This window comes from Oncorhynchus gorbuscha, linkage group LG13 (genome assembly GCF_021184085.1).
Source record: "Oncorhynchus gorbuscha isolate QuinsamMale2020 ecotype Even-year linkage group LG13, OgorEven_v1.0, whole genome shotgun sequence".
Taxonomy (NCBI): domain Eukaryota; kingdom Metazoa; phylum Chordata; class Actinopteri; order Salmoniformes; family Salmonidae; genus Oncorhynchus; species Oncorhynchus gorbuscha.
This window is the reverse complement of record NC_060185.1, coordinates 66,870,209-66,895,138: the sequence shown is the minus strand read 5'-3', so window position 1 is coordinate 66,895,138 and position 24,930 is coordinate 66,870,209. Positions and strand designations below refer to the sequence as shown.

The 24,930-nt window shown below is 46.4% G+C and overlaps 1 protein-coding gene across 1 annotated transcript; it reads left to right on the top strand.

Annotated features, from left to right (window-relative positions):
• The first annotated feature begins 344 nt into the window (after positions 1–344).
• Positions 345–24,606, top strand: LOC123993366 (EGF-containing fibulin-like extracellular matrix protein 2). Its single transcript, XM_046295446.1, has 11 exons — positions 345–566; positions 18,116–18,351; positions 18,683–18,731; positions 18,861–19,073; positions 19,384–19,506; positions 19,958–20,074; positions 20,242–20,361; positions 20,541–20,660; positions 20,850–20,976; positions 21,641–21,836; positions 22,114–24,606. Exons 2-11 carry the CDS (start codon positions 18,262–18,264, stop codon positions 22,273–22,275), a joined length of 1,317 nt encoding a protein of 438 aa, XP_046151402.1. The 5' UTR covers positions 345–566; positions 18,116–18,261; the 3' UTR covers positions 22,276–24,606.
• Positions 24,607–24,930: the final 324 nt, after the last annotated feature.

Here is a 24,930-nt window from a genome sequence, read left to right as displayed (position 1 = left end):
AAGGATAGATAGATGGGGGGGTGAGTGGGGGAGTGAGTTGTGAAGCTGTGGAGGGTGATTTGAAATGAAACCAGGTGCGTTGTGTGACCAGTGAGTGGGGGCACAGGGGGGAGGTGGGAGTATGTGTGTGAATCTATGCAAGTTGTTGTTCCGCCTGTGATTTGGACAGATTTGGAATTTGGGCCGCAGACCAGGAATTTGCATCCTGGGGGGTCAGGGAGGGGGGTCGGTGGGAGGGTGGAGGATGGCAGTGCAGGGGGCCAGAGTGGGGGTAGAAATGGGCTGTCCTTCTCTCCCCTCTCTCCCTCTCTCTTTTTCTCTCTCCCTCCCCTGCATGCATTCAGCTGCTCCAGCTGTCGATCTCCCCACTCACTCTCTCAGGGCCATAGAGGCAGGAGCAGGACAGACAGAAGGACCACTTCAGCTCTTCATGCTCACAACACACCAGGGACCACCACCACCAGCGGACTAGAACAGCACATCGAGCACAGAGCAACAGGGACACAAACTAGGGACCTGAAGATAGCAAGAAGAAGAAGATTTCACACAGGAAAGAAGACTTGTCTGTGAGTTCACCATGTTTTACAATGACAGTGTGTGCAGGTTTGAAAGAGCGATGGGGGGGCGCGGGGGGGGTGTCTACGGGAGTGTTTGCGAGTGAGTAACCAAGTGTGTGTGTCACAAAGAAAAGGGAAAAAAAAGTGTGTAATGCCTCTGACCTTCTGTTTGCTCCTGGAGGGGGTGGACACGTCACAGTTAAACCATTCTCTCCTCTCAACCTCCACAGCTGCAGTTCAAGCCTTACAAGAGCTGAGGTGGCAAGGCCCTGCGCTTGTGTATGTGTGTGTGTTAGAGAGGGAGTGGGAGGGATGGGGGGAGGGACAGAGAGCATGTGTAATATAGTAGGTGTATTTGTTAATGGAAATGTATTACAAAACTCTCTTACAGATCCAACTACTATTTCACAACTATTTAATGTCACAATCGCAAAGTCTATTAATATCCCCTGCGAACCTTTTGCATGACAAATCCTGCCAGACAACATGGTCAGTTTAGAGAAAACCTTAAGTTCAGGATTTGTTTGTTGGAAAGTCTTCCATTAGTGTGAGGAAGAGCAGCCAGGCCTTTTGTACAATATGGTCACACTAAGACATCCACATCAAACTAGAGAGACAGGTGCACTAAACACACCCTGTATACACTCTCACTCCTATATACACACACCATCACAGTGCAGGACACTGCCTTCCCACTCCGTTACATATGTACCACTTCTGTGCAGAGCAGGGCCCCATTTTATCGCTTTGTTTATATACTCTTAATAACTAACATTTGACAGAAAGAATAGTCCGTTCATAGGCCTGTATGAGGCTGGAATGACTACAGTGATTCAGGGGAAAGCGCAGAAGCATGCCAAGGAGGGTCAAAGAGTTGCACCCCAGAGGACCAAACTCCCCCCTCTGACCCACCCTGTGTCCATTATCTCCTGCCCTCGGCACGCCTCACCTCATCCATTAACTACAGCAATGTACTCCCCAGCAGACTGCCGCCCTGTGCTAATGGGACAGCAGGCTAACTCCATAGGGAACTGTTATGTGTTTTTCTGCAGAGCTACTGTCCGGCAATGTGAGAGAAATCTCCCATCACAGGAGTTCAGTGGTATCATGTGTAAAAAGTTCTGGCCTCTGGGTGGCAGGTTCAGTGTAGTGAGGGGAGCAGAGCACAACTTGAGCCCACCAGGCCACCATGTTAGGGAGAGAGCAAATCCATGCGCTACTGAGCAGAACAGAACAAAGCTGGCTATGTACAGTATGCACATCTCAAGACAGGACCATCTCTGGTTGGCTCTCCCACCGGTGTGTGTGTAGATGTAGTTGTATGTGTGTATAACTGTGTGTGTGGTCTCGCTATGTGTTTTGCCTAGTCCCCATGAGGTCATTTCTTTTTGACCCTGTGGATATTTTGCTTAGTCATTCTGCTGATGGTGTGGATTCAGGGAGAGTGATGCCTCCTGTTGCACGAGTTAACATACTACTGATGCCAGTAACATAAGTAAGCACCTGGGCCAATTAAAGACATCACATTGTCCCCTAAGAGTAGTTGAATTCCTTGTTCAAACCAAGTAAAGTTTCCAGACCCCTTGACTTTTTCCACACATTTTTTACATTACTGCCTTATTCTAAAATGTATTAAATACAAAAACAATCCTCAGCAAGCTACACACAATCACTCATAATGACAAAGAGAAAACAGGTTTAAACAGAAATATCTTATTTTACATAAGAATTCAGACCCTTTGCTATGAGACTCGAAATTGAGCTCAGGTGCATCCTGTTTCCATTGATCATCATTGTGATGTTTCTACAACTTGATTGTAGTCCACCTGTGATAAATTCAATTGATTTTACATGATTTGGAAAGGCACACACCTGTCTATATAAGGTCCCAGAGTTGACAGTGCATGTCAGAGCAAAAACCAAGCCATGAGGTCGAAGGAATTGTCCGTAGAGCTCCGAAACAGGATTGTGTCGAGGCACAGATCTGGTGAAGGGTACCAAGAAATGTCTGCAGTGTTGAAGGTCCCCAAGAACAAAGTGGCCTCCATCATTATTACATGTAAGAAGTTTGGAACCACCAAGACTCTTCCTAGAGCTGGCCGTCCTGGCAAACTGCGTAATCGGGGGTTAAGGGCGTTGGTCAGGGATGTGACCAAGAACCCGATGGTCACTCTGACAGGGCTCTAGAGTTCCTCTGTGGAGATGGGATAACCTTTCAGAAGGACAACCATCTCTGCAGGACTGAACTAATTAGGCCTTTATGATAGAGTGGCCAGGCGGAAGCCACTCCTAGTAAAAGGCACATGACAGCCTGCTTGGAGTTTGCTGAAAGGCAAATAAAGATTCTCAGACTATGAGAAACAACATTCTCTGGTCTGATGAAATCAAGATTGAACTATTTGGCCTGAATGCCAAGCGTAACGTCTGGAGGAACCTGGCACCATCCCTACAGTGGAGCATGGTGGTTGAAGAATCATGCTGTGGGGATTTTTTTCAGTGGCAGGCGCAATGGACAGTGAAAGGCGCAAAGTACAGAGAGATCCTTGATGAAAACCTGCTCCAGAGGGCTCAGGACCTCAGACTGGGGCGAAGGTTCACCTACAACAGGACAACGACCCTTAGCACACAGCCAAGGCAACGCAGGAGTGGCTTCGGGACAAGTCTCTGAATGTCCTTGAGTGGCCAAGCCAGAGCCCGGAGTTAAACCCGATTGAACATCTCTGGAGAGACCTGAAAATAGCTGTGCAGCAATGCTCCCCATCCAACCTGAGAGCTTGAGAGGATCTGTAGAGAAGAATGGGAGAAACTCCCCAAATACAGGGGTGCCAGGCTTGTAGCGTCATACCCAAGAAGACTCGAGGCTGTAATTACTGCCAAAGATGCTTCAACAAAGTACTGACTAAAGGGTCTGAATACTTATGTAAATGTAATATAAGTTTTTTTATTTATAATAAATTAGCCAATATTTCTAAAAACCTGTTTTTGCTTTGTCATTGTGGGGTGTTTGATGAGGGAAAATAAACCAGTTAATCAATTTTAGAATAAGGCTGTAACAAAATGTGGAAAAAGTAAAGGGGTCTGAATACTTTCCGAAGGCACTGTATATATATATATATATATATACACAGTACCAGTCAAAGGTTTGGACACACCTATTCATTCAAGGTTTTTTTTACATTGTATTTTTTACTATTTTCTACATTGTAGTATAATAGTGAAGACATCAAAACTATGAAATAACACACATGGAATCATGTCGTAACCAAAAAATGTGTTCAGCAAATCAAATATATTTTGTTATATTTGAGATTCTTCAAAGTAGCCACCCTTTGCCTTGATGACAGCTTTGCACACTCCTGGCATTCTCTCAACCAGCTTCATGCATTTCAATTAACAGGTGTGCCCTGTGAAAAGTTAAGTTGTGGAATTTCTTTCCTTCGTAATGATCAAACTTTTTTCCCCAGTTTTCCCTTAAAATGACATACCCAAATCCAACTGCCTGTAACTCAGGACCTGAAGCAAGGATATGCGTATTCTTGATACCATTTGAAAGGAAACACTTTGAAGTTTGTGGAAATAAACTAATGTTGGATAATGTATCACATTAGATCTGGTAAAAGGTAAAACAAAGAAAAAAATGTGTTTCTTATTTTTTGTTCCGTTATCTTTGAAATGAAAGGGGAACGGTCACAATGTACTATTTCATGTTAGGCGCAATGTCGATTTTGGACACTAGATGGGAGCAGTGTATGGGCACAGTTTTAGACTGATTCGATTTGCATTTCTGTTCAAAATGTTGTATCAAGTCTGCCCAAATGTGCCTAATTAGTTTATTGATAAATTTTGTTTATTGATAATTTTTTTCATAACTGTGCACTGTCCTCAAACAATAGCATGGTATAGCTACTGTAAATTAGACAGTGCAGTTAGATTAACAAGAATTTAAGCTTTCTGCCCATATCAGATTTATCTATGTCCCGGGAAATGTTCTTGTTATGTTCTTGTTACTTACAACCTCATCACATTAGCCTACGTTAGCTCAACCATCCCGCGGGGAAACACCGATCCTGTAAAGGTTCATGCTTCTACACCTGCGTTGCTTGCTGTTTGGAGTTTTGGGCTGGGTTTCTGTACAGCACTTTGTGACATCAGCTGATGTAATAAGGGCTTTATAAATTAATTTGATTGATTGATTGATTTGAGCCAATCAGTTGTGTTGTGACAAGTTAGGGGTGGTATGCAGAATATAGCCCTATTTGGTAAAAGACCAAGTCCATTTTATGGCTCAAATAAGCAAAGAGAAATGATGTTAAGACATGAAGGTCAGCCAATGCAGAAAATGTCAAGAACTTTGAAAGTTTCTTCAAGTGCAGTTGCAAAAACAATCAAACACTATGATGAAACTGTTTCTCATGTGGACCACCACAGGAAAGGAAGACTCAGAGTTACTTCTGCTGCAGAGGACAAGTTCATTAGAGTTACCAGTCTTAAAAATTGCAGCCAAAATAAATGCTTCACAGAGTTCAAGTAACAGACACTTCGCAACATCAACTGTTCAGAGGAGACTGTTTGAATCAGGCCTTCATGGTCGAATTGCTGCAAAGAAACCAATACTAAAGGACACCAATAAGAAGAAGAGACTTGCTTGGGCCAAGAAACGCGAGCATTGGACATTAGGCCGGTGGAAATCTGTCTTTTGGTTCCAACCGCCGTGTCTTTGTGAGACGCATAGTAGGTGAACGGATGATCTCCGCATGTGTGGTTCCCACCGTGAAGCATGGAGGATGAGGTGTGAGGGTGGGAGTGTTTTGCTGGTGACACTGTCTTTGATTTATTTAGAATGCAAGGCACACTTAACCTGCATAGCTATCACATCATTATGCAGCGATGCGCCATCCCATCTGGTTTGCGCTTAGTGGGACTATCATTTGTTTTTCAACAGGACAATGACCCAACACACCTCCAGGCTGTGTACAGGCTATTTGACCAAGAAGGAGAGTGTTGGAGTGCTGCCTCAGATGACCTGGCCTCTACAATCACCCGATTGGCTTCAACAGTGAAGAGGCGACTCCTCCGGGATGCTAGCCTTCTAGGCAGAGTTCCTCTGTCCAGTGTCTGTGTTCTTTGGCCAATAAAAATAAAATATTAAGATGGGCAAGTCTGAGATTTGGCTTTTTCTTTGCTACTCTGCCTAGAAGGCCGGCATCCCGGAGTCGCCTCTTCAATGTTGGCGTTGAGACTGGTGTTTTGCGGGTATTATTTAATGAAGCTGCCAGTTGAGAACTTGTGAGGTATCTGTTTCTCAAATTTAACACTATAATGTACTTGTCCTCTTGCTCAGTTGTGCACAGGGGTCTCCCACTCCTCTTTCTATTCTGGTTAGAGCCAGTTTGCGCTATACTGTGAAGGGAATAGTACACAGCGTTGGACGAGATCTTCAGTTTCTTGGCAATTTCTCGCATGGAATAGCCTTCATTTCTCAGAACAAGAATAGACTGACGAGTTTCAGAAGAAAGGTCTTTGTTTCTGGCCATTTTGAGCCTGTAATCAAACCCACAAATGCTGATGCTCCAGATACTCAACTAGTCTGAAGAAGGACAGTTTTATTGCTTCTTTAATCAGCACAACAGTTTCCAGCTGTGCTAACATAATTGCAAAATAATTTTATATTGATCAATTAGCCTTTTAAATGGTAAACCTGGATTAGCATTGGAACACAGTGATGGTTGGTGATAATGGGCCTCTGTACGCCTAATTAGATATTTCATTAAAAATCTGCCGTTTCCAGAAACAACAGTCATTTACAACATTAACAATGTCTACACTTTATTTCTAATCAATTTTATGTTATTTTAATGGGCAGAAAATGTGCTCTTCTTTCAATACCAAGGACATTTCTAAGTGACCCCAAACTTTTGAACGGTAGTGTATACACAGTACCAGTCAAAAGTTTGGACACACATACTCATTCAAGGGTTTTTCTTTATTTTTACTATTTTCTACATTGTGGAATAATAGTGAAGACATTAAAACGATGAAATAACACATATGGAATCATGTAGTAATCAAAAAAGTGTTATTTTTAATGTTTTATATTTTAGATTAATCAAAATTAGCCATCCTTTGCCTTGATGACAGCTTTGCACACCCTTAGCATTTTCTTAACCAGGTTCACTTGCAAGGCTTTTCCAACAGTCTTCAAGGAGTTTGCACATATGCTGAGCACTTGTTGGCTGCTTTTCTTTCACTCTGCGGTCCAACTCATCCCAAACCATCTCAATTGGGTTGAGGACGGATGATTGTGGAGGCCAAGTCATCTGATACAGCAATACATCACTCTCCTTCTTGGCCTAATAGCCACCTACACAGCCTGGAGGTGGGTTGGATCATTGTCCTGTTGTAAAACAAATGATAGTCCCACTAAGCACAAACCAGATTGGATGGCGTATTGCTAGCCATGCTGGTTAATTGTGCATTGAATTCTAATTAAATCAATGACAGTGTGACCAGCAAAGCACATCACACCGCCTACTCCATACTTCATGATGGGAACTACACACGTGGAGATCATCCGTTCACCCACTCGGCGTCTCACAAAAACCCAGCAGTTAGAACCAAAATCCTCAAATTTAGACCCATCAGACCAAAGGATAGATTTCCACCGGTCTAATGTCCATTGCTCGTGTTTCTTGGCCCAAAGCAAGTATCTTCTTAGCATTTATTTGGGCTGCAATTTCTGAGGCTGGTAACGCGAATTAACTTGTCCTCTGCGGCAGAGGAACTCTGGGTCTTCCTTTCCTGTGGCGGTCCTCATGAGAGCAAGTTTAATCATCGCGCTTGAATATTTTTGCGACTGCACTTCGAGGTTCTTGAATTTTTCCGCATTGACTGACCTTCATGTCTTAAGGTAATGCTGGACTGTCATTTCTCTTTTCTTATTTGAGCTGTTTTTGCCATAATATGGACCTTTACCAAATAGGGCTATCTTCTGTATACCACCCCTAACTTGTCACAACACAACTGATTGGCTCAAACACATTAAAAAGCAAAGAAATTGCATCACAATTTCAGTGGATCAGAAGTTTACATACACTAAGTTGACTGTGCATTTAAACAGCTAGGAAAATTCCAGAAAAGTATGTCATGGCTTTAGAAGCTTCTTATAGGCTAATTGACATCCTTTGAGTTAATTGGAGGTGTAACTGTGGATGTATTTCAAGGCCTGCCTTCAAACTCAGTGCCTCTTTGATTGACAAGACCTCAGAATTTTTTTTGTAGACCTACAGAAGTCTGGTTCATCCTTGGGAGCCATTTCCAAATGCCTGAAGGTACCACGTTCATCTGTACAAACAATAGTCGCAACTATAAACACCATGGGACCACACAACCGTCAAACCGCTCAGGAAGGAGACGCGTTCTGTCTCCTAGAGATGAACATACTGTGGTGCGAAAAGTGAAAATCAATCCCAGAACAACAGCAAAAGACCTTGTGAAGATGCTGGAGGAAACATGTACAAAAGTATCTATATCCACAGTAAAACGAGTCCTATATCGACATGACCTGAAACGCCACTCAGCAAGGAAGAAGCTACTTGTCATGTTTTGTCTTAGATTGTCTTGTCATTTTGCTTTTCCCTTTGTTCATTTTCCCCCTGCTGGTCTTTTTAGGTTCGTTCCCCCTTTTCTCTCTCCCTCCTCTGGCTCAGAGACTGAGCCCATGCAGCTGGGAGGTATTCGCATCTCGACTAAGGAGAGGGAACGGAGGATCACCAACCGCCTGTGCCTCTATTGCGGATTTGATGGACATTTTGTCAATTCATGTCCAGTAAAAGGCCAGAGCTCATCAGTAAGCGGAGGGCTACTGGTGAGCGCTACTACTCAGGTCTCTTCATCTAGATCCTGTACTACTATGTCGGTCCATCTACGCTGGACCGGTTCGGGTGCTACATGCAGTGCCTTGATTGACTCGGGGGCTGAGGGTTGTTTCATGGACGAAGCATGGGCTCGGAAACATGACATTCCTTTCAGACAGTTAGACAAGCCTACGCCCATGTTTGCCTTAGATGGTAGTCATCTTCCCAGTATCAGATTTGAGACACTACCTTTAACTCTCACAGTATCTGGTAACCACAGTGAGACTATTTCTTTTTTGATTTTTCGTTCACCTTTTACACCTGTTGTTTTGGGTCATCCCTGGCTAGTATGTCATAATCCTTCTATTAATGTTATGCAGGTGAATGAGGACCCAAAAGCGACTTGGCGAAAACAGAGTTTTTAATCCAGTAAAGTTACTTTACAAACAAAAGGCATAATACTACTCGTAATGACGAGAACAGACTGGAGACTTGATCAAGAACTGCAGGTTGCCTCGGGAAGGCACTTGAACGTAGCAGACTCAGACACCTGCTCACCACGCAGCATCTGAGGGAAACACGACACGACAGGGCAATACATAGACACAGCACGGTGAACAATAGACAAGGATCCGACAGGACAGGAACGGAAAACAAGGGAAGAAATAGGGACTCTAATCAGGGGAAAAGATAAGGAACAGGTGTGGGAAGACTAAATGATGATTAGGGGAATAGGAACAGCTGGGAGCAGGAACGGAACGATAGAGAGAGTAGAGAGAGGGAGGGGGAGAGAGAGGGATAGAAAAAGGGAACGAACCTAATAAGACCAGCAGGGGGAAACGAACAGAAGGGAAAGCATAATGACAAGACAATCTAAGACAAAACATGACAATTAATTGGTCTAGTAATTCTATCCTATCCTGGAACGTTTCTTGTCATGTGAAGTGTTTAATGTCTGCCATCCCTCCCATTTCTTCTGTCCCCACTTCTCAGGAGGAACCTGGCGATGTGACAGGAGTGCCGGAGGAATATCATGATCTGCGCACGGTCTTCAGTCGGTCCCGAGCCAACTCCCTTCCTCCTCACCGGTCGTATGATTGTAGTATTGATCTCCTTCCGGGGACCACTCCCCCTCGGGGTAGACTATACTCTCTGTCGGCTCCCGAACGTAAGGCTCTCGAGGATTATTTATCTGTGTCTCTTGACGCCGGTACCATAGTGCCTTCTTCCTCTCCGGCCGGGGCGGGGTTCTTTTTTGTTAAGAGAAAGGACGGTACTCTGCGCCCTGCGTGGATTATCGAGGGCTGAATGACATAACGGTTAAGAATCGTTATCCGCTTCCCTTATGTCATCAGCCTTCGAGATTCTGCAGGGAGCCAGGTGCTTTACTAAGTTGGACCTTCGTAACGCTTACCATCTCGTGCGCATCAGAGAGGGGGACGAGTGGAAAACGGCGTTTAACACTCCGTTAGGGCATTTTGAGTACCGGGTTCTGCCGTTTGGTCTCGCCAATGCGCCAGCTGTTTTTCAGGCATTAGTTAATGATGTTCTGAGAGACATGCTGAACATCTTTGTTTTTGTCTATCTTGACGATATCCTGATTTTTTCACCGTCACTCGAGATTCATGTTCAGCACGTTCGACGTGTTCTACAGCGCTTTTAGAGAATTGTCTCTACGTGAAGGCTGAGAAGTGCTCTTTTCATGTCTCCTCCGTTACTTTTCTCGGTTCCGTTATTTCCGCTGAAGGCATTCAGATGGATTCCGCTAAGGTCCAAGCTGTCAGTGATTGGCCCGTTCCAAGGTCACGTGTCGAGTTGCAGCGCTTTTTAGGTTTCGCTAATTTCTATCGGCGTTTCATTCGTAATTTCGGTCAAGTTGCTGCCCCTCTCACAGCTCTTACTTCTGTCAAGACGTGTTTTAAGTGGTCCGGTTCCGCCCAGGGAGCTTTTGATCTTCTAAAAGAACGTTTTACGTCCGCTCCTATCCTCGTTACTCCTGACGTCACTAGACAATTCATTGTCGAGGTTGACGCTTCAGAGGTAGGCGTGGGAGCCATTCTATCCCAGCGCTTCCAGTCTGACGATAAGGTTCATCCTTGCGCTTATTTTTCTCATCGCCTGTCGCCATCTGAACGCAACTATGATGTGGGTAATCGCGAACTGCTCGCCATCCGCTTAGCCCTAGGCGAATGGCGACAGTGGTTGGAGGGGGCGACCGTTCCTTTTGTCGTTTGGACAGACCATAAGAACCTTGAGTACATCCGTTCTGCCAAACGACTTAATGCCCGTCAAGCTCGTTGGGCGTTGTTTTTCGCTCGTTTCGAGTTTGTGATTTCTTACCGTCCGGGTAGCAAAAACACCAAGCCTGATGCCTTATCCCGTCTGTTTAGTTCTTCTGTGGCTTCTACTGATCCCGAGGGGATTCTTCCTTATGGGCGTGTTGTCGGGTTGACAGTCTGGGGAATTGAAAGACAGGTTAAGCAAGCACTCACGCACACTGCGTCGCCGCGCGCTTGTCCTAGTAACCTCCTTTTCGTTCCTGTTTCCACTCGTCTGGCTGTTCTTCAGTGGGCTCACTCTGCCAAGTTAGCTGGTCATCCCGGTGTTCGAGGCACTCTTGCGTCTATTCGCCAGCGCTTTTGGTGGCCGACTCAGGAGCGTGACACGCGCCGTTTCGTGGCTGCTTGTTCGGACTGCGCGCAGACTAAGTCGGGTAACTCTCCTCCTGCCGGTCGTCTCAGACCGCTCCCCATTCCTTCTCGACCATGGTCTCACATCGCCCTAGACTTCATTACCGGTCTGCCTTTGTCTGCGGGGAAGACTGTGATTCTTACGGTTGTCGATAGGTTCTCTAAGGCGGCACATTTCATTCCCCTCGCTAAACTTCCTTCCGCTAAGGAGACGGCACAAATCATCATCGAGAATGTGTTCAGAATTCATGGCCTCCCGTTAGACGCCGTTTCAGACAGAGGCCCGCAATTCACGTCACAGTTTTGGAGGGAGTTCTGTCGTTTGATTGGTGCGTCCGTCAGTCTCTCTTCCGGGTTTCATCCCCAGTCTAACGGTCAAGCAGAGAGGGCCAATCAGACGATTGGTCGCATACTACGCAGCCTTTCTTTCAGAAACCCTGCGTCTTGGGCAGAACAGCTCCCCTGGGCAGAATACGCTCACAACTCGCTTCCTTCGTCTGCTACCGGGTTATCTCCGTTTCAGAGTAGTCTGGGTTACCAGCCTCCTCTGTTCTCTTCCCAGCTTGCCGAGTCCAGCGTTCCCTCCGCTCAAGCGTTTGTCCAACGTTGTGAGCGCACCTGGAGGAGGGTGAGGTCTGCACTTTGCCGTTACAGGGCACAGACTGTGAGAGCCGCCAATAAACGCAGGATTAAGAGTCCTAGGTATTGTTGTGGCCAGAGAGTGTGGCTTTCCACTCGCAACCTTCCTCTTACGACAGCTTCTCGTAAGTTGACTCCGCGGTTCATTGGTCCGTTCCGTGTCTCCCAGGTCGTCAATCCTGTCGCTGTGCGACTGCTTCTTCCGCGACATCTTCGTCGCGTCCATCCTGTCTTCCATGTCTCCTGTGTCAAGCCCTTTCTTCGCACCCCCGTTCGTCTTCCCTCCCCCCTCCCGTCCTTGTCGAGAGCGCACCTATTTACAAGGTACGTAGGATCATGGACATGCGTTCTCGGGGACGGGGTCACCAATACTTAGTGGATTGGGAGGGTTACGGTCCTGAGGAGAGGAGTTGGGTTCCGTCTCGGGACGTGCTGGACCGTTCACTCATTGATGATTTCCTCCGTTGCCGCCAGGATTCCTCCTCGAGTGCGCCAGGAGGCGCTCGGTGAGTGGGGGGGTACTGTCATGTTTTGTCTTAGATTGTCTTGTCATTTTGCTTTTCCCTTTGTTCATTTTCCCCCTGCTGGTCTTTTTAGGTTCGTTCCCCCTTTTCTCTCTCCCTTCCTCTCTCTCTTCTCTCTATCGTTCCGTTCCTGCTCCCAGCTGTTCCTATTCCCCTAATCAATCATTTAGTCTTCCCACACCTGTTCCTTATCTTTTCCCCTGATTAGAGTCCCTATTTCTTCCCTTGTTTTCCGTTCCTGTCCTGTCGGATCCTTGTCTATTGTTCACCGTGCTGTGTTTGTGTATCGCCCTGTCGTGTCGTGTTTCCCTCAGATGCTGCGTGGTGAGCAGGTGTCTGAGTCTGCTAAGTTCAAGTGCCTTCCCGAGGCAACCTGCTGTTCAAGATCGAGTCTCCAGTCTGTTCTCGTCATTACGAGTGGAAATTGTGTTTTTTGATTGTGTTTTACTTTACTGGATTAAAGACTCTGTTTTCGCCAAGTCGCTTTTGGGTCCTCATTCACCCGCATAACACTACTGCTCCAAAACTGCCATAAAAAAGCCAGACTACGGTTTGCAACTGCTCATGGGAACAAAGATTATACTTTTTGGAGAAATGTACTCTGGTCTGATGAAACAAAAATAGAACTGTTTGGCCATAATGACCATGTTTATGTTTGGAGGAAAAAGGGGGAGGCTTGCAAACCGAAGAACACCATCCTAACCGTGAAGCACGGGGGTGGCAGCATCATGTTGTGGGGGTGCTTTGCTGCAGGCGTGACTTCACAAAATAGATGGCATCATGAGGAAGGAAAATTATGTGGATATATTGAAGCAACATCTCAAGACATCAGTCAGGAAGTTAAGGCTTGGTTGCAAATGAGTCTTCCAAATGGACAATGATCAAGCACACTTCCAAAGTTGTGGCAAAATGACTTAAGTACAACAAAGTCGTATTGGAGTGGCCATCACAAAGCCCTAACCTGAATCATATAGAAAATGTGTGGGCAGAACTGAAAAAGTGTGTGCGAGCAAGGAGGCCTACAAACCTGACTCAGCTACACCAGCTCTGTCAGGAGGAATGGGCCAACATTCACCCAACTTATTGTGGCAATCTTGTGGAAGGCTACCTGAAACGTTTGACCCAAGTTAAACCATTTAAAGGCAATGCTACCAAATACTAATTGAGTGTATGTAAACTTCTGACCAACTGGGAATGTGATGAAAGAAATAAAAGATGAAATAAATCCTTCTATCTACTATTATTCTGACATTTCACATTCTTAAAATGAAGTGGTTATCCTAACTGACCTAGACAGGGAATTTTTACAACGATTCGATGTCAGGAATTGTGAAAAACTGGGTTTAAATGTATTTGGCTAAGGTGTATGTAAACTTCCGACTTCAACTTTATATATATATATATTTCTGTGAAAAATGGTAAACTACGTGGTTCTACACTTCTGTTAAATGGCAAGTTTTTCACGTTACCCATTTTCCTTTAGTCATACAACCGTAATTCCATTTTAATGACAGTCAAGGAAATCATATATTTCTTCAACAACGCTTGTCTTTACCAGAACCACAAACAATGAACAGACCAGTGGTTGACCTGTGGAGGGCTGTCAGAGTGACGAACCATCCGCCCACTCAGAGACCAGAGGCTGTAGGGTTGGCAGCAGCTGTCCTACATGAACCATGGGGGGCTTTCCCAGAACCTGATACTCTGGGAAACACTGATAGTAGGGTATCCCTACTGGGAACTGCAGCCCACATCCTTGCCACGGGCATTCCAGAGGTCCAAACACCACTTGGTGCTCACTGGTCAGCGGTGGCGGGGCAGTACATACCCACGTCTCCCTGCTGCCCACAGTCCTGGGTGACTGAGTGGACTCGGGCGGACAGTTTTTGTTTTTTGGTGGTTTTAGGTCAGATCCCCCCCGCCCTGGCTGTAAGAGTACCACAGTGTCTACACAAGGATTCTGACGTGTCCTCATATCGGGGCTGTATATAAGTGTCCTCCTGCTTATGATGCAGAACTATTGAAGATGATATGATGCAAGGCCCACTATAAGACTTTTGTGAGTGTATGAAAGATTGTGAAGTTGTGTGACAAGTGCATTGTGTATACTGAGTGGGTACTTGTCCTGGGAACTTAGTGGAACATCTGCTCTTGGTGTTGGTGCTTCAGAGCGAAGGTAAGGCTACATTTGGAGTGTGATGTCAGACAGTATATACGTGTGGCAAGCACGTCACTCTGTGGCCTCTTTTTTTGTTAATTAGCATAATAGCCAACACACTCGGCATGAGGTTTGTGTGTGTGTAGGTGTGTGCATGTACAGTAGATTACTTCTCTGTTTCGGCAGTTATGGGCCACCTAGCTGTGTGGAGGAGAAGCTCTTTTTGTTCACGTGAGTGACTCTTGAAATGGGTCCTTTGTGATATAATGTGATTGGTGGATTCAATAAAATATTTAAAGTGTGTGCGTGCGTGCGGGCGCGTGCATGTGTGTGTACACGTACAAAGAAAACAGTGATTATACCTTTCCTCTTCATCTATTCTGTCTGGAGCCTCTGCTGACAGTTTTGCACGAACAACGGTTACTCAGAAATGGGGAGCTGGAATTGAGGATTTATTTGTCTAGGTACATGTTCTACTTAAACAGCTGTGCTTTCTCGTGCCAAGAACATTACATGGAGGATGGTTGGGTTCTCCTGAAATAGGCAGCAAAGCCCTGTCTGTATACTTCTCCACCTCCCTATGCAGTACTTCAGTGATTAATAACACTAGCCATGATGATGAATGAAGCCAGGCTCAGATAAAGACAACAATGGATTACGTGGTACTAGTAACAGTGATGTAGATGGATGAACAGAGCAGATACCTGTCTGAGAGCCTGCGGCATCTGGGAGAACGGAAAGTAATGTCTTGAAATTGACAGATAATACCCTGAGATTTTGCACCTCTTACATGGTTACTGTGTTTAGTGGCCCACTCTGATATACTGCAGGTTCAGCCTCCACAAGATTTCAATGTGAAGTCCCAGCGGGCTTGTGTGTGTGTGGTGTGTGTATGGGCGCTTCCTTGTGTGTGTGTGTGTGTATTCCTAGTCCCAGTTACAGTGGGGCTGTCTAGGGAATAGATGGCTGTGTGTGGAGAGCTATAATGAAAGCATTTCCTTGCTGTTGACTTTTTTTCTTTATTTTTAGCTGATGGATGGAGTACATCCTTATATGGCATATATTATTTATCTTTCACCAGCAGGGGGAGACGTACTTCCTCTCCATAATACTGGCGTTGATTCAGGGGAAATATGTTTGATTTGCAAATAATGTCACATGTCACTTGTTTGACTTGACTTCTGCTCTGTGTCTGAGCCTGGCTTTAGAAAAGATGTCAACACACAGCTCAGTGTTTTGAGAAGTTTATGAGGTGGATGATTTACCACTCAGGTTGTTGAGTCTCTATCTCTCTCTCTCTGAAGTGTTCTCAACCCAGGTCAATGAGTCACCAGAGTGTGTGTCTCTGTCTCTCTCTCTCTGAAGTGTTCTCAACCCAGGTCAATGAGTCACCAGAGTGTGTGTCTCTGTCTCTCTCTCTCTGAAGTGTTCTCAACCCAGGTCAATGAGTCACCAGAGTGTGTGTCTCTGTCTCTCTCTCTCTGAAGTGTTCTCAACCCAGGTCAATGAGTCACCAGAGTGTGTGTCTCTGTCTCTCTCTCTCTGAAGTGTTCTCAACCCAGGTCAATGAGTCACCAGAGTGTGTGTCTCTGTCTCTCTCTCTCTGAAGTGTTCTCAACCCAGGTCAATGAGTCACCAGAGTGTGTGTCTCTGTCTCTCTCTCTCTCAACCCAGGTCAATGAGTCAAGTGTGTGTCTCTGTCTCTCTCTCTCTGAAGTGTTCTCAACCCAGGTCAATGAGTCACCAGAGTGTGTGTCTCTGTCTCTCTCTCTCTGAAGTGTTCTCAACCCAGGTCAATGAGTCACCAGAGTGTGTGTCTCTGTCTCTCTCTCTCTGGTGTTCTCAACCCAGGTCAATGAGTCACCAGAGTGTGTGTCTCTGTCTCTCTCTCTCTCTGAAGTGTTCTCAACCCAGGTCAATGAGTCACCAGAGTGTGTGTCTCTGTCTCTCTCTCTCTGAAGTGTTCTCAACCCAGGTCAATGAGTCACCAGAGTGTGTGTCTCTGTCTCTCTCTCTCTGAAGTGTTCTCAACCCAGGTCAATGAGTCACCAGAGTGTGTGTCTCTGTCTCTCTGTCTCTGGTGTTCTCAACCCAGGTCAATGAGTCACCAGAGTGTGTGTCTCTGTCTCTCTCTCTCTGAAGTGTTCTCAACCCAGGTCAATGAGTCACCAGAGTGTGTGTCTCTGTCTCTCTCTCTCTGAAGTGTTCTCAACCCAGGTCAATGAGTCACCAGAGTGTGTGTCTCTCTCTCTCTGGTGTTCTCAACCCAGGTTAATGAGTCACCAGAGTGTGTGTCTCTGTCTCTCTCTCTCTGAAGTGTTCTCAACCCAGGTCAATGAGTCACCAGAGTGTGTGTCTCTGTCTCTGTCTCTCTGAAGTGTTCTCAACCCAGGTCAATGAGTCACCAGAGTGTGTGTCTCTGTCTCTCTCTCTCTGAAGTGTTCTCAACCCAGGTCAATGAGTCACCAGAGTGTGTGTCTCTCTCTCTCTCTCTCTCTGAAGTGTTCTCAACCCAGGTCAATGAGTCACCAGAGTGTGTGTCTCTGTCTCTCTCTCTCTGAAGTGTTCTCAACCCAGGTCAATGAGTCACCAGAGTGTGTGTCTCTGTCTCTCTCTCTCTGAAGTGTTCTCAACCCAGGTCAATGAGTCACCAGAGTGTGTGTCTCTGTCTCTCTCTCTCTGAAGTGTTCTCAACCCAGGTCAATGAGTCACAGGTCAGAGTGTGTGTCTCTGTCTCTCTCTCTCTGAAGTGTTCTCAACCCAGGTCAATGAGTCACCAGAGTGTGTGTCTCTGTCTCTCTCTCTCTGAAGTGTTCTCAACCCAGGTCAATGAGTCACCAGAGTGTGTGTCTCTGTCTCTCTCTCTCTGAAGTGTTCTCAACCCAGGTCAATGAGTCACCAGAGTGTGTGTCTCTGTCTCTCTCTCTCTGAAGTGTTCTCAACCCAGGTCAATGAGTCACCAGAGTGTGTGTCTCTGTCTCTCTCTCTCTGAAGTGTTCTCAACCCAGGTCAATGAGTCACCAGAGTGTGTGTCTCTGTCTCTCTCTCTCTGAAGTGTTCTCAACCCAGGTCAATGAGTCACCAGAGTGTGTGTCTCTCTCTCTCTCTCTCTCTGAAGTGTTCTCAACCCAGGTCAATGAGTCACCAGAGTGTGTGTCTCTGTCTCTCTGAAGTGTTCTCTCTGAAGTGTTCTCAACCCAGGTCAATGAGTCACCAGAGTGTGTGTCTCTGTCTTTCTCTCTCTGAAGTGTTCTCAACCCAGGTCAATGAGTCACCAGAGTGTGTGTCTCTGTCTCTCTCTCTCTGGTGTTCTCAACCCAGGTCAATGAGTCACCAGAGTGTGTGTCTCTGTCTCTCTCTCTCTGAAGTGTTCTCAACCCAGGTCAATGAGTCACCAGAGTGTGTGTCTCTGTCTCTCTCTCTCTGAAGTGTTCTCAACCCAGGTCAATGAGTCACCAGAGTGTGTGTCTCTGTCTCTCTCTCTCTGAAGTGTTCTCAACCCAGGTCAATGAGTCACCAGAGTGTGTGTCTCTGTCTCTCTCTCTCTGAAGTGTTCTCAACCCAGGTCAATGAGTCACCAGAGTGTGTGTCTCTGTCTCTCTCTCTCTGAAGTGTTCTCAACCCAGGTCAATGAGTCACCAGAGTGTGTGTCTCTGTCTCTGTCTCTCTTTCTCTCCCCTTTCCCTCTCTACAGATACCACTGAACTGCTCTGAGCACCACAACAAGTCGGAAGCTTCTTTCATCCTGACCTGAGGCGCCGTTACCTGTGTGACCCGCCGGCTGTGCCAGTGTGTGTTAACGCGTGTGATCCTGTTCTATCTGCCAGTCAGTACGTGAGCATGCGGGGCGTGTGTGTGTCCATCCTGTGTGTGTCTGTGATCCTCCGCAGTGCTATTTCACAGCCACCTACAGAAAGTGACACCTACACGGTAAGGATGGGTATTTCGGCGTGCAAACCAGGACTCTCGTTCTCTCACTCTCTCAATCCCTCTCTCCTACCTTGCTATCTTTTCGTCCTCCTCCCACCATGTACCAGACTGATGATTTGACCCCTTTTTGTACTGCAGCTACTCTTCTCTTTTCAGTTGACCTCCGCTGACCTGTTCTCTGTGCTCATGACTATGTGTCATCATCTCCTCCTCCCTCTCATCCTATTGGTGTGACAGTGGACAGCCATGATTTAAAGTGCATATAATAGCTGTACATGAAAGGTTATTTGGTTGATACAGTACATGAGACTCTCTCTCCTGCTATCTGTAGGAATGCACAGATGGGTATCAATGGGACTCCCAGACTCAGCACTGCAAAGGTAAAGGCTCTCGCTTATCCTCATGTCCCCATGTCCGTGTCCTGAGTGAGAGCATTACAACTTGAAACCACTCCTGTCTTTCAGTCCTTTTCCTTCAGCCTCTCGCTGTCTCTCCCTCTCTCCCGTCAGACATAAATGAGTGTGAGACCATTCCAGAGGCCTGTAAGGGTGAGATGAAGTGCTTCAACCACTATGGGGGCTACCTGTGCCTCCCCCGCTCTGCCTCAGTCATCCCAGCCCAGGACCCCCCCAGCCAGCCTGGGACCAACCTGGAGAGCACCGCCAGAGAGCCCTTCAACCCCTGTCCTCTGGGCTACGAACCCCAGGGAGACAGCTGTGTGGGTGAGTACCGGCTGGAGGATGAGACAGGGGAGGGATAATGTGTGTGTGTGTACGTGGATAGCTGTTACTGGAATGTGTAGATTTCACGAGGACAGCTGCTCTTAGTTTTATGGGACGGAGAGTGGTGAAAGAGCTGTTTGTCCTGTTGTCCTTGGGGTCGGGGTGGTAGGTTTTGTTGTTGATGGGGAATGCATGAGACAGGAATAACAATTTAGCAAAGTGGGGAATTCTCAGCTGTTGGTGCATCAAATGTATTAACTTACTATGTTACTTAAAAACGGTGTGTTTCATTGCCATATGACACACACAGATTTGAATGAGTGTGAGAGAGATGAACACGACTGCCAGCCCAGCCAGCAGTGCATCAACACACCTGGAGCCTTTACCTGCCAGTGTCCTGATGGTTACCGCAAGGTTGGCACCGAGTGCATTGGTAAGTCAAACTATACTCTTAAAAAGGGTTTTATAAAAGGGTTCTTCGGCTGTCCCCGTAGGAACTCTTTTGGGTTCCATCTAGAACCCTCTGGGGAAATTGTTCTACCTGGAACCAGAAAGGGTTCTTCAAATGGTTCTCCTATGGGGACAGCCAAATAACCCTTTTAGGTTCTAGATCGCACCATTCTTTCTAAGAATGTATAGCACTCTCCATAGGACTCTCTCTAACCAGCCTACTCCTTGGCCTGAGTCACACCAACTCACTGTTTTGTGGTCTCACTGCATTGTTGTGGTTCAGCTTAGTCATTGTAGCATGTTATTTGACCTCTATTTAACCAGGCAAGTCCTTGGATCAAATGCTCCTTTACCATAACAACCTGGTTGGTCAAAGCAATCTCCTCTTTCTCTGGAACTGTTTCTGAATGCTCTCCTTCCATCTGTGCTGTTAGATATTGATGAGTGCAGGTACAGGTACTGTCAGCATCGCTGTGTCAACGTCCCCGGCTCCTTCTCCTGTCAGTGTGAACCAGGCTTCCAGCTGGCCGGCAACAACCGCTCCTGTATTGGTGAGGCATGGTCAGACACGCCCACACGCAATACCGCATACTGTATACACACAGAGTCATGGTAAAACTAATAGCTACAACCAGACAAATGTACAGAGTCCCACACTATCCAGACTGATGTTAGAATGTATATACTGATAGACTTCTCCCTCTCCTCCTCCTTCCAGATGTGAATGAGTGTGACATGGGCGCCCCCTGTCAGCAGAGGTGTTATAACACCTACGGTACCTTCCTCTGTCGCTGTGACCAGGGCTACGAGTTGGGGCCTGACGGCTTCGCCTGCAAAGGTGAGAGGATCTGTCTGTCTCTATAGTGCCATTAAAATCGCAGTGCTACGATCTGAAAAGAAAAACCATCTCTATCTTTCTTGCATTATTTAAAAGCTCTCTGTCTGTTTCCTTGGTTAAAACAGCTGCGCTATGATCTGAAACGCTGTTCCCCTCTCTCCCCCTCCTGCATTCTGCAGACATAGATGAGTGCAGCTACTCCAGTTACCTGTGCCAGTTCCAGTGTGTCAATGAACCCGGGAAGTTCTCCTGTCAGTGCCCAGAAGGCTACCAGCTGCTGGGCACCCGACTATGCCAGGGTAAGCACTCTCTCCATCTGTTCTCCTTTTGCCCATCTTTCACTTCAACGTCAGCTAATTGTACCTGTGTTCTTTCGTTGTCCTCGTTAGTGGACAACTTGATTCTATTCTATTCATTTAGATTTTCTCCTATTGTATTCTTAACCTTCCCTTTCCCAAACCTTTTCTCTATCCCCCCCCCCCCCCCAGATATAAATGAGTGTGAGACCGGAGAGCACCAGTGTACTACAGGACAGACCTGTGTGAATATCCACGGTGCCTACCAGTGTGTGGACGCCAACCTCTGTCAGGACCCTTACATCCAAATAACTGACAAGTGAGTGAACATTTATTAAAACACGCACGCACGCACGCACGCACACACACACACACAATCACACCTTTTCCCCCATTATCAACCTCTGTCCATATCATCAGCCTCGCTCTGCATGGAGCACAGCTCACATTATTTCTAAGATTGCTCCAATTACTTTTTCCATATTTCTGTCCAATTCTGTGCCCTTTTCAGTTGAACGTGTTCCAGTACAATTAGAACGCTGTTAGAAGAGGGAAACACGTGTGGACAGTGGTGTATTTCCCTCAACTTGTTTTGGCTCTATGAAAATGTTTCAGAAAATTACTTGGGGAAATGGCCACTGTTCAAATATAGTTGTATGTAATCGGTCTTGGTTTGAGGATAGTTCGCCAGTGCTCCTTCTGTATTGCAACATACCCCTCTAGTGGTTGAGATATGAACTACTCTTTTGAACATTTTATCGAGAGGCATGAGCATTTCAGAGGACATATTCATCACTAAATATACAATATTGATGAACAAATATTCTGTTTTAATTTCAATGAAACGGAATCAAAAGTGAATCATTAAGCCGTCTAGTTCATGATGTCAAATTCCAGGAGGTGACTTCCACTACGACACAACTCATATACAGTCTCTCAGAGAGAGGACTAAAAACGGCTACTTTTCTCTCCTGTGTGTCTAGTCGTTGTGTTTGTCCTGTGACCAAGCCAGCCTGTCGAGACCTACCCTTCTCTATCGTCCACCGCTACATGAGCATCACGTCGGAACGCTCCGTCCCCTCAGACATCTTTCAGATCCAGGCCACCAGCGTCTACCCCGGAGCCTACAACACCTTCCGCATCCGCTCTGGAGACGACAACGGAGACTTCTACATCAGAGTGAGCACAGATATAGTGTAACAACCCTTGTAGCCTGAGTCACCCTCCCATCCACTTTGTGAATATATGATGATAGACTAGTGAATGTCTGATGACAGTGGAGGTCTAGAAACGTGTTGTATTGCAGTTTTGAGACCTTGCATCATAACAACACTTAGATAAGCTTCTTGACTTCGAAGACTAGGATAAATATGTCAAACAAACCCCCACCTTTTTCTGCCTAATGTAGTGTGACCGACTCTGACTAACCTCACTACCATCTCTGTGTCTCCCTCAGCAAATCAACAACATCAGCGCCATGTTGGTTTTAGCCCGGGCCGTGACAGGACCCCTGGAGTACACACTGGACCTGGAGATGGTGTCAGTCAATCCCCTCCTGAGCTACCAGACCAGTTCGGCCCTGCGACTGTCCATCTACGTAGGGCCTCATGCCTTCTAGAGGAAGGGGAGAGAGACAGAAAGTGTGGGGGGGGAGACACAGTATAGACACAAGAGAGGAAAAATAGGAAACACAGAACAATCTAGAATTGAAAGGGGTCAGAAACAGAACAGTCAGATAATGTAACATGATGTCAAAGGTAACACACAACTCTGTCAAATCCCAATCATTTGGGAAAGCTAAGATCGAGTGAGATAAAAATACATTTATAAAAAAGGAATACTGCATCAATAACGTATGACTGATAAATATGAATACTACGAAGTAGTATTGATATACTGTACATGTTTGCTCCCTGCCTCCTAGAGTATCATTCTCAACCGCTCCACGTTGCCCATTACCCTAGTAACCTTTGGTACCAACCAAACACCCTCCAATTGAAGATCTAGAGAGAACCGAAAAACGTATTACGTTATCATTGTATCATAATCATTCTCATCCAGACTCTGTCGTTCCCATGCTTTGAACAGACTCATTCTCACTCCTATGTTTTCGTGCTATTCCCATTCCTTTATGACAGTTTCCCTTATCATCCATGGACACGACTCAATAACCACTCAGATCAAACCTCTTCATCCGCCCGGCCGCTCCCGCATCCATCCCGCTCCTGAATTCCTGAATCATACCTAGTCCTGGTGCTGAAGCTCTGACTCACTCACACACCGTTTATAGCTTTGTAACGTTACAGAAAGCTGTATCAGAAAGCTGATACAAAATAAAACGATATACATTTAAATGACGTGTTAACCATAGCTTTTTGTGCATATTATTTCACCATGTCACCCTTCTTAATATAGTCCCATTTCTCTCCTACTTCTTCAACTCCTGTTTCTCCTTTTCCTTCAACCAGTATGTCCTAATTTCCCCCACAGCGTGCTATGGTCGTAGCCAGTTGACCTTCCTGAATGTATCCCCCCAGGTCCACTGTGCTCCAGTGCCACTCTGTCTTTCCACAGCTGCAGAACATGGGCTTCTTGTGTGACAACAACTGAGAGAATGGAAAAGATCTCTTGAACAATGAGAGAAGGCAGAAGGTCTCGCTAGAGAAATCAGCTGGATTATACGGGTCAATATTCACTTAAGACTCATTAGCCTTAATATGTGGGGCATAACAAGGCGACCTGCTCTGCAGTGGCATACTGATGGAACAGCCACAGCCTCTCCCCTGGGTGACTAAAGCCATATTGCTTGGGTAGTGATTCTTCTCCAGTCCACAAAAAAACAGGGGAAAGCTCTAATGCACCGTCCATCGCCTCCGCTGCTGCTCACTCTGTCCAGCCAGCCTCCACCTTGAGACACACACACACACACACACACACACACACACACACACACACACACACACACACACACACACACACACACACACACACACACACACACACACACACACACACACACACACACACACACACACACCCCTCCCCTCCCCTCCCCTCTATCCTCAGCTCAATGGTGATGACTCATACGCCACGCAGTCTTACATAATCAGGCCCAGAGTGAAGTCTGTAGCCAGTACAGACACAAGGAGCCGAGGGTGAAGTCTGTAGCCAGTACAGACACAAGGAGCCGAGGGTGTAGTCTGTAGCCAGTACAGACACAAGGAGCCGAGGGTGTAGTCTGTAGCCAGTACAGACACAAGGAGCCGAAGGTGAAGTCTGTAGCCAGTACAGACACAAGGAGCCGAGGGTGAAGTCTGTAGCCAGTACAGACACAAGGAGCCGAGGGTGAAGTCTGTAGCCAGTACAGACACAAGGAGCCGAGGGTGAAGTCTGTAGCCAGTACAGACACAAGGAGCCGAGGGTGAAGTCTGTAGCCAGTACAGACACAAGGATCCGAGGGTGAAGTCTGTAGCCAGTACAGACACAAGGAGCCGAGGGTGAAGTCTGTAGCCAGTACAGACACAAGGAGCCGAGGGTGAAGTCTGTAGCCAGTACAGACACAAGGATCCGAGGGTGAAGTCTGTAGCCAGTACAGACACAAGGAGCCGAGGGTGAAGTCTGTAGCCAGTACAGACACAAGGAGCCGAGGGTGAAGTCTGTAGCCAGTACAGCCACAAGGGGGCAGTGTGACACACAGCTCTCTCTCCCAGGCTGAGACAGGAATAGTAACAACCCGAGGTGATGGAATCTGCTGGTTTTGTAACCTGACTACTGAACCTGCCTTCCCTCTCCCTATCAGTGAACTCCTAGGCTTGAGAGATGCAGAGGCAACGTGAAGTGTACACAAGTACGTGGACACCCCTTCAAATGAGCGGATTCAGATTTTTCAGCCACACCCGTTGCTGACAGGTGTATAAAATCGAGCACATAGCCATGCAATCTCCATAGACTAATATTGGCAGTAGAATTGCCTTACTGAGGAGCAAGTCAGTTTGTCAAATTTCTGCCCTGCTAGAGCTGCCCTGGTCAACTGTAAGTGCTGTTATTGTGAAGTGGAAACGTCCAGGAGCAACAACGGCTTAGCCGCAAAGTGGTATGTCACACAAGCTCACAGAACAGGACTGCCAAGTGCTGAAGCGCGAAGCTCATAAATTGTTTGTCCTCGGTTGCAACACTCACTACAGAGTTCCAAACTGCCTCTGGAAGCAACATCAGCACAAGAACTGTTAATCGGGAACTTCATGAAATGGGTTTCCATGGCCGAGCAGCTGCT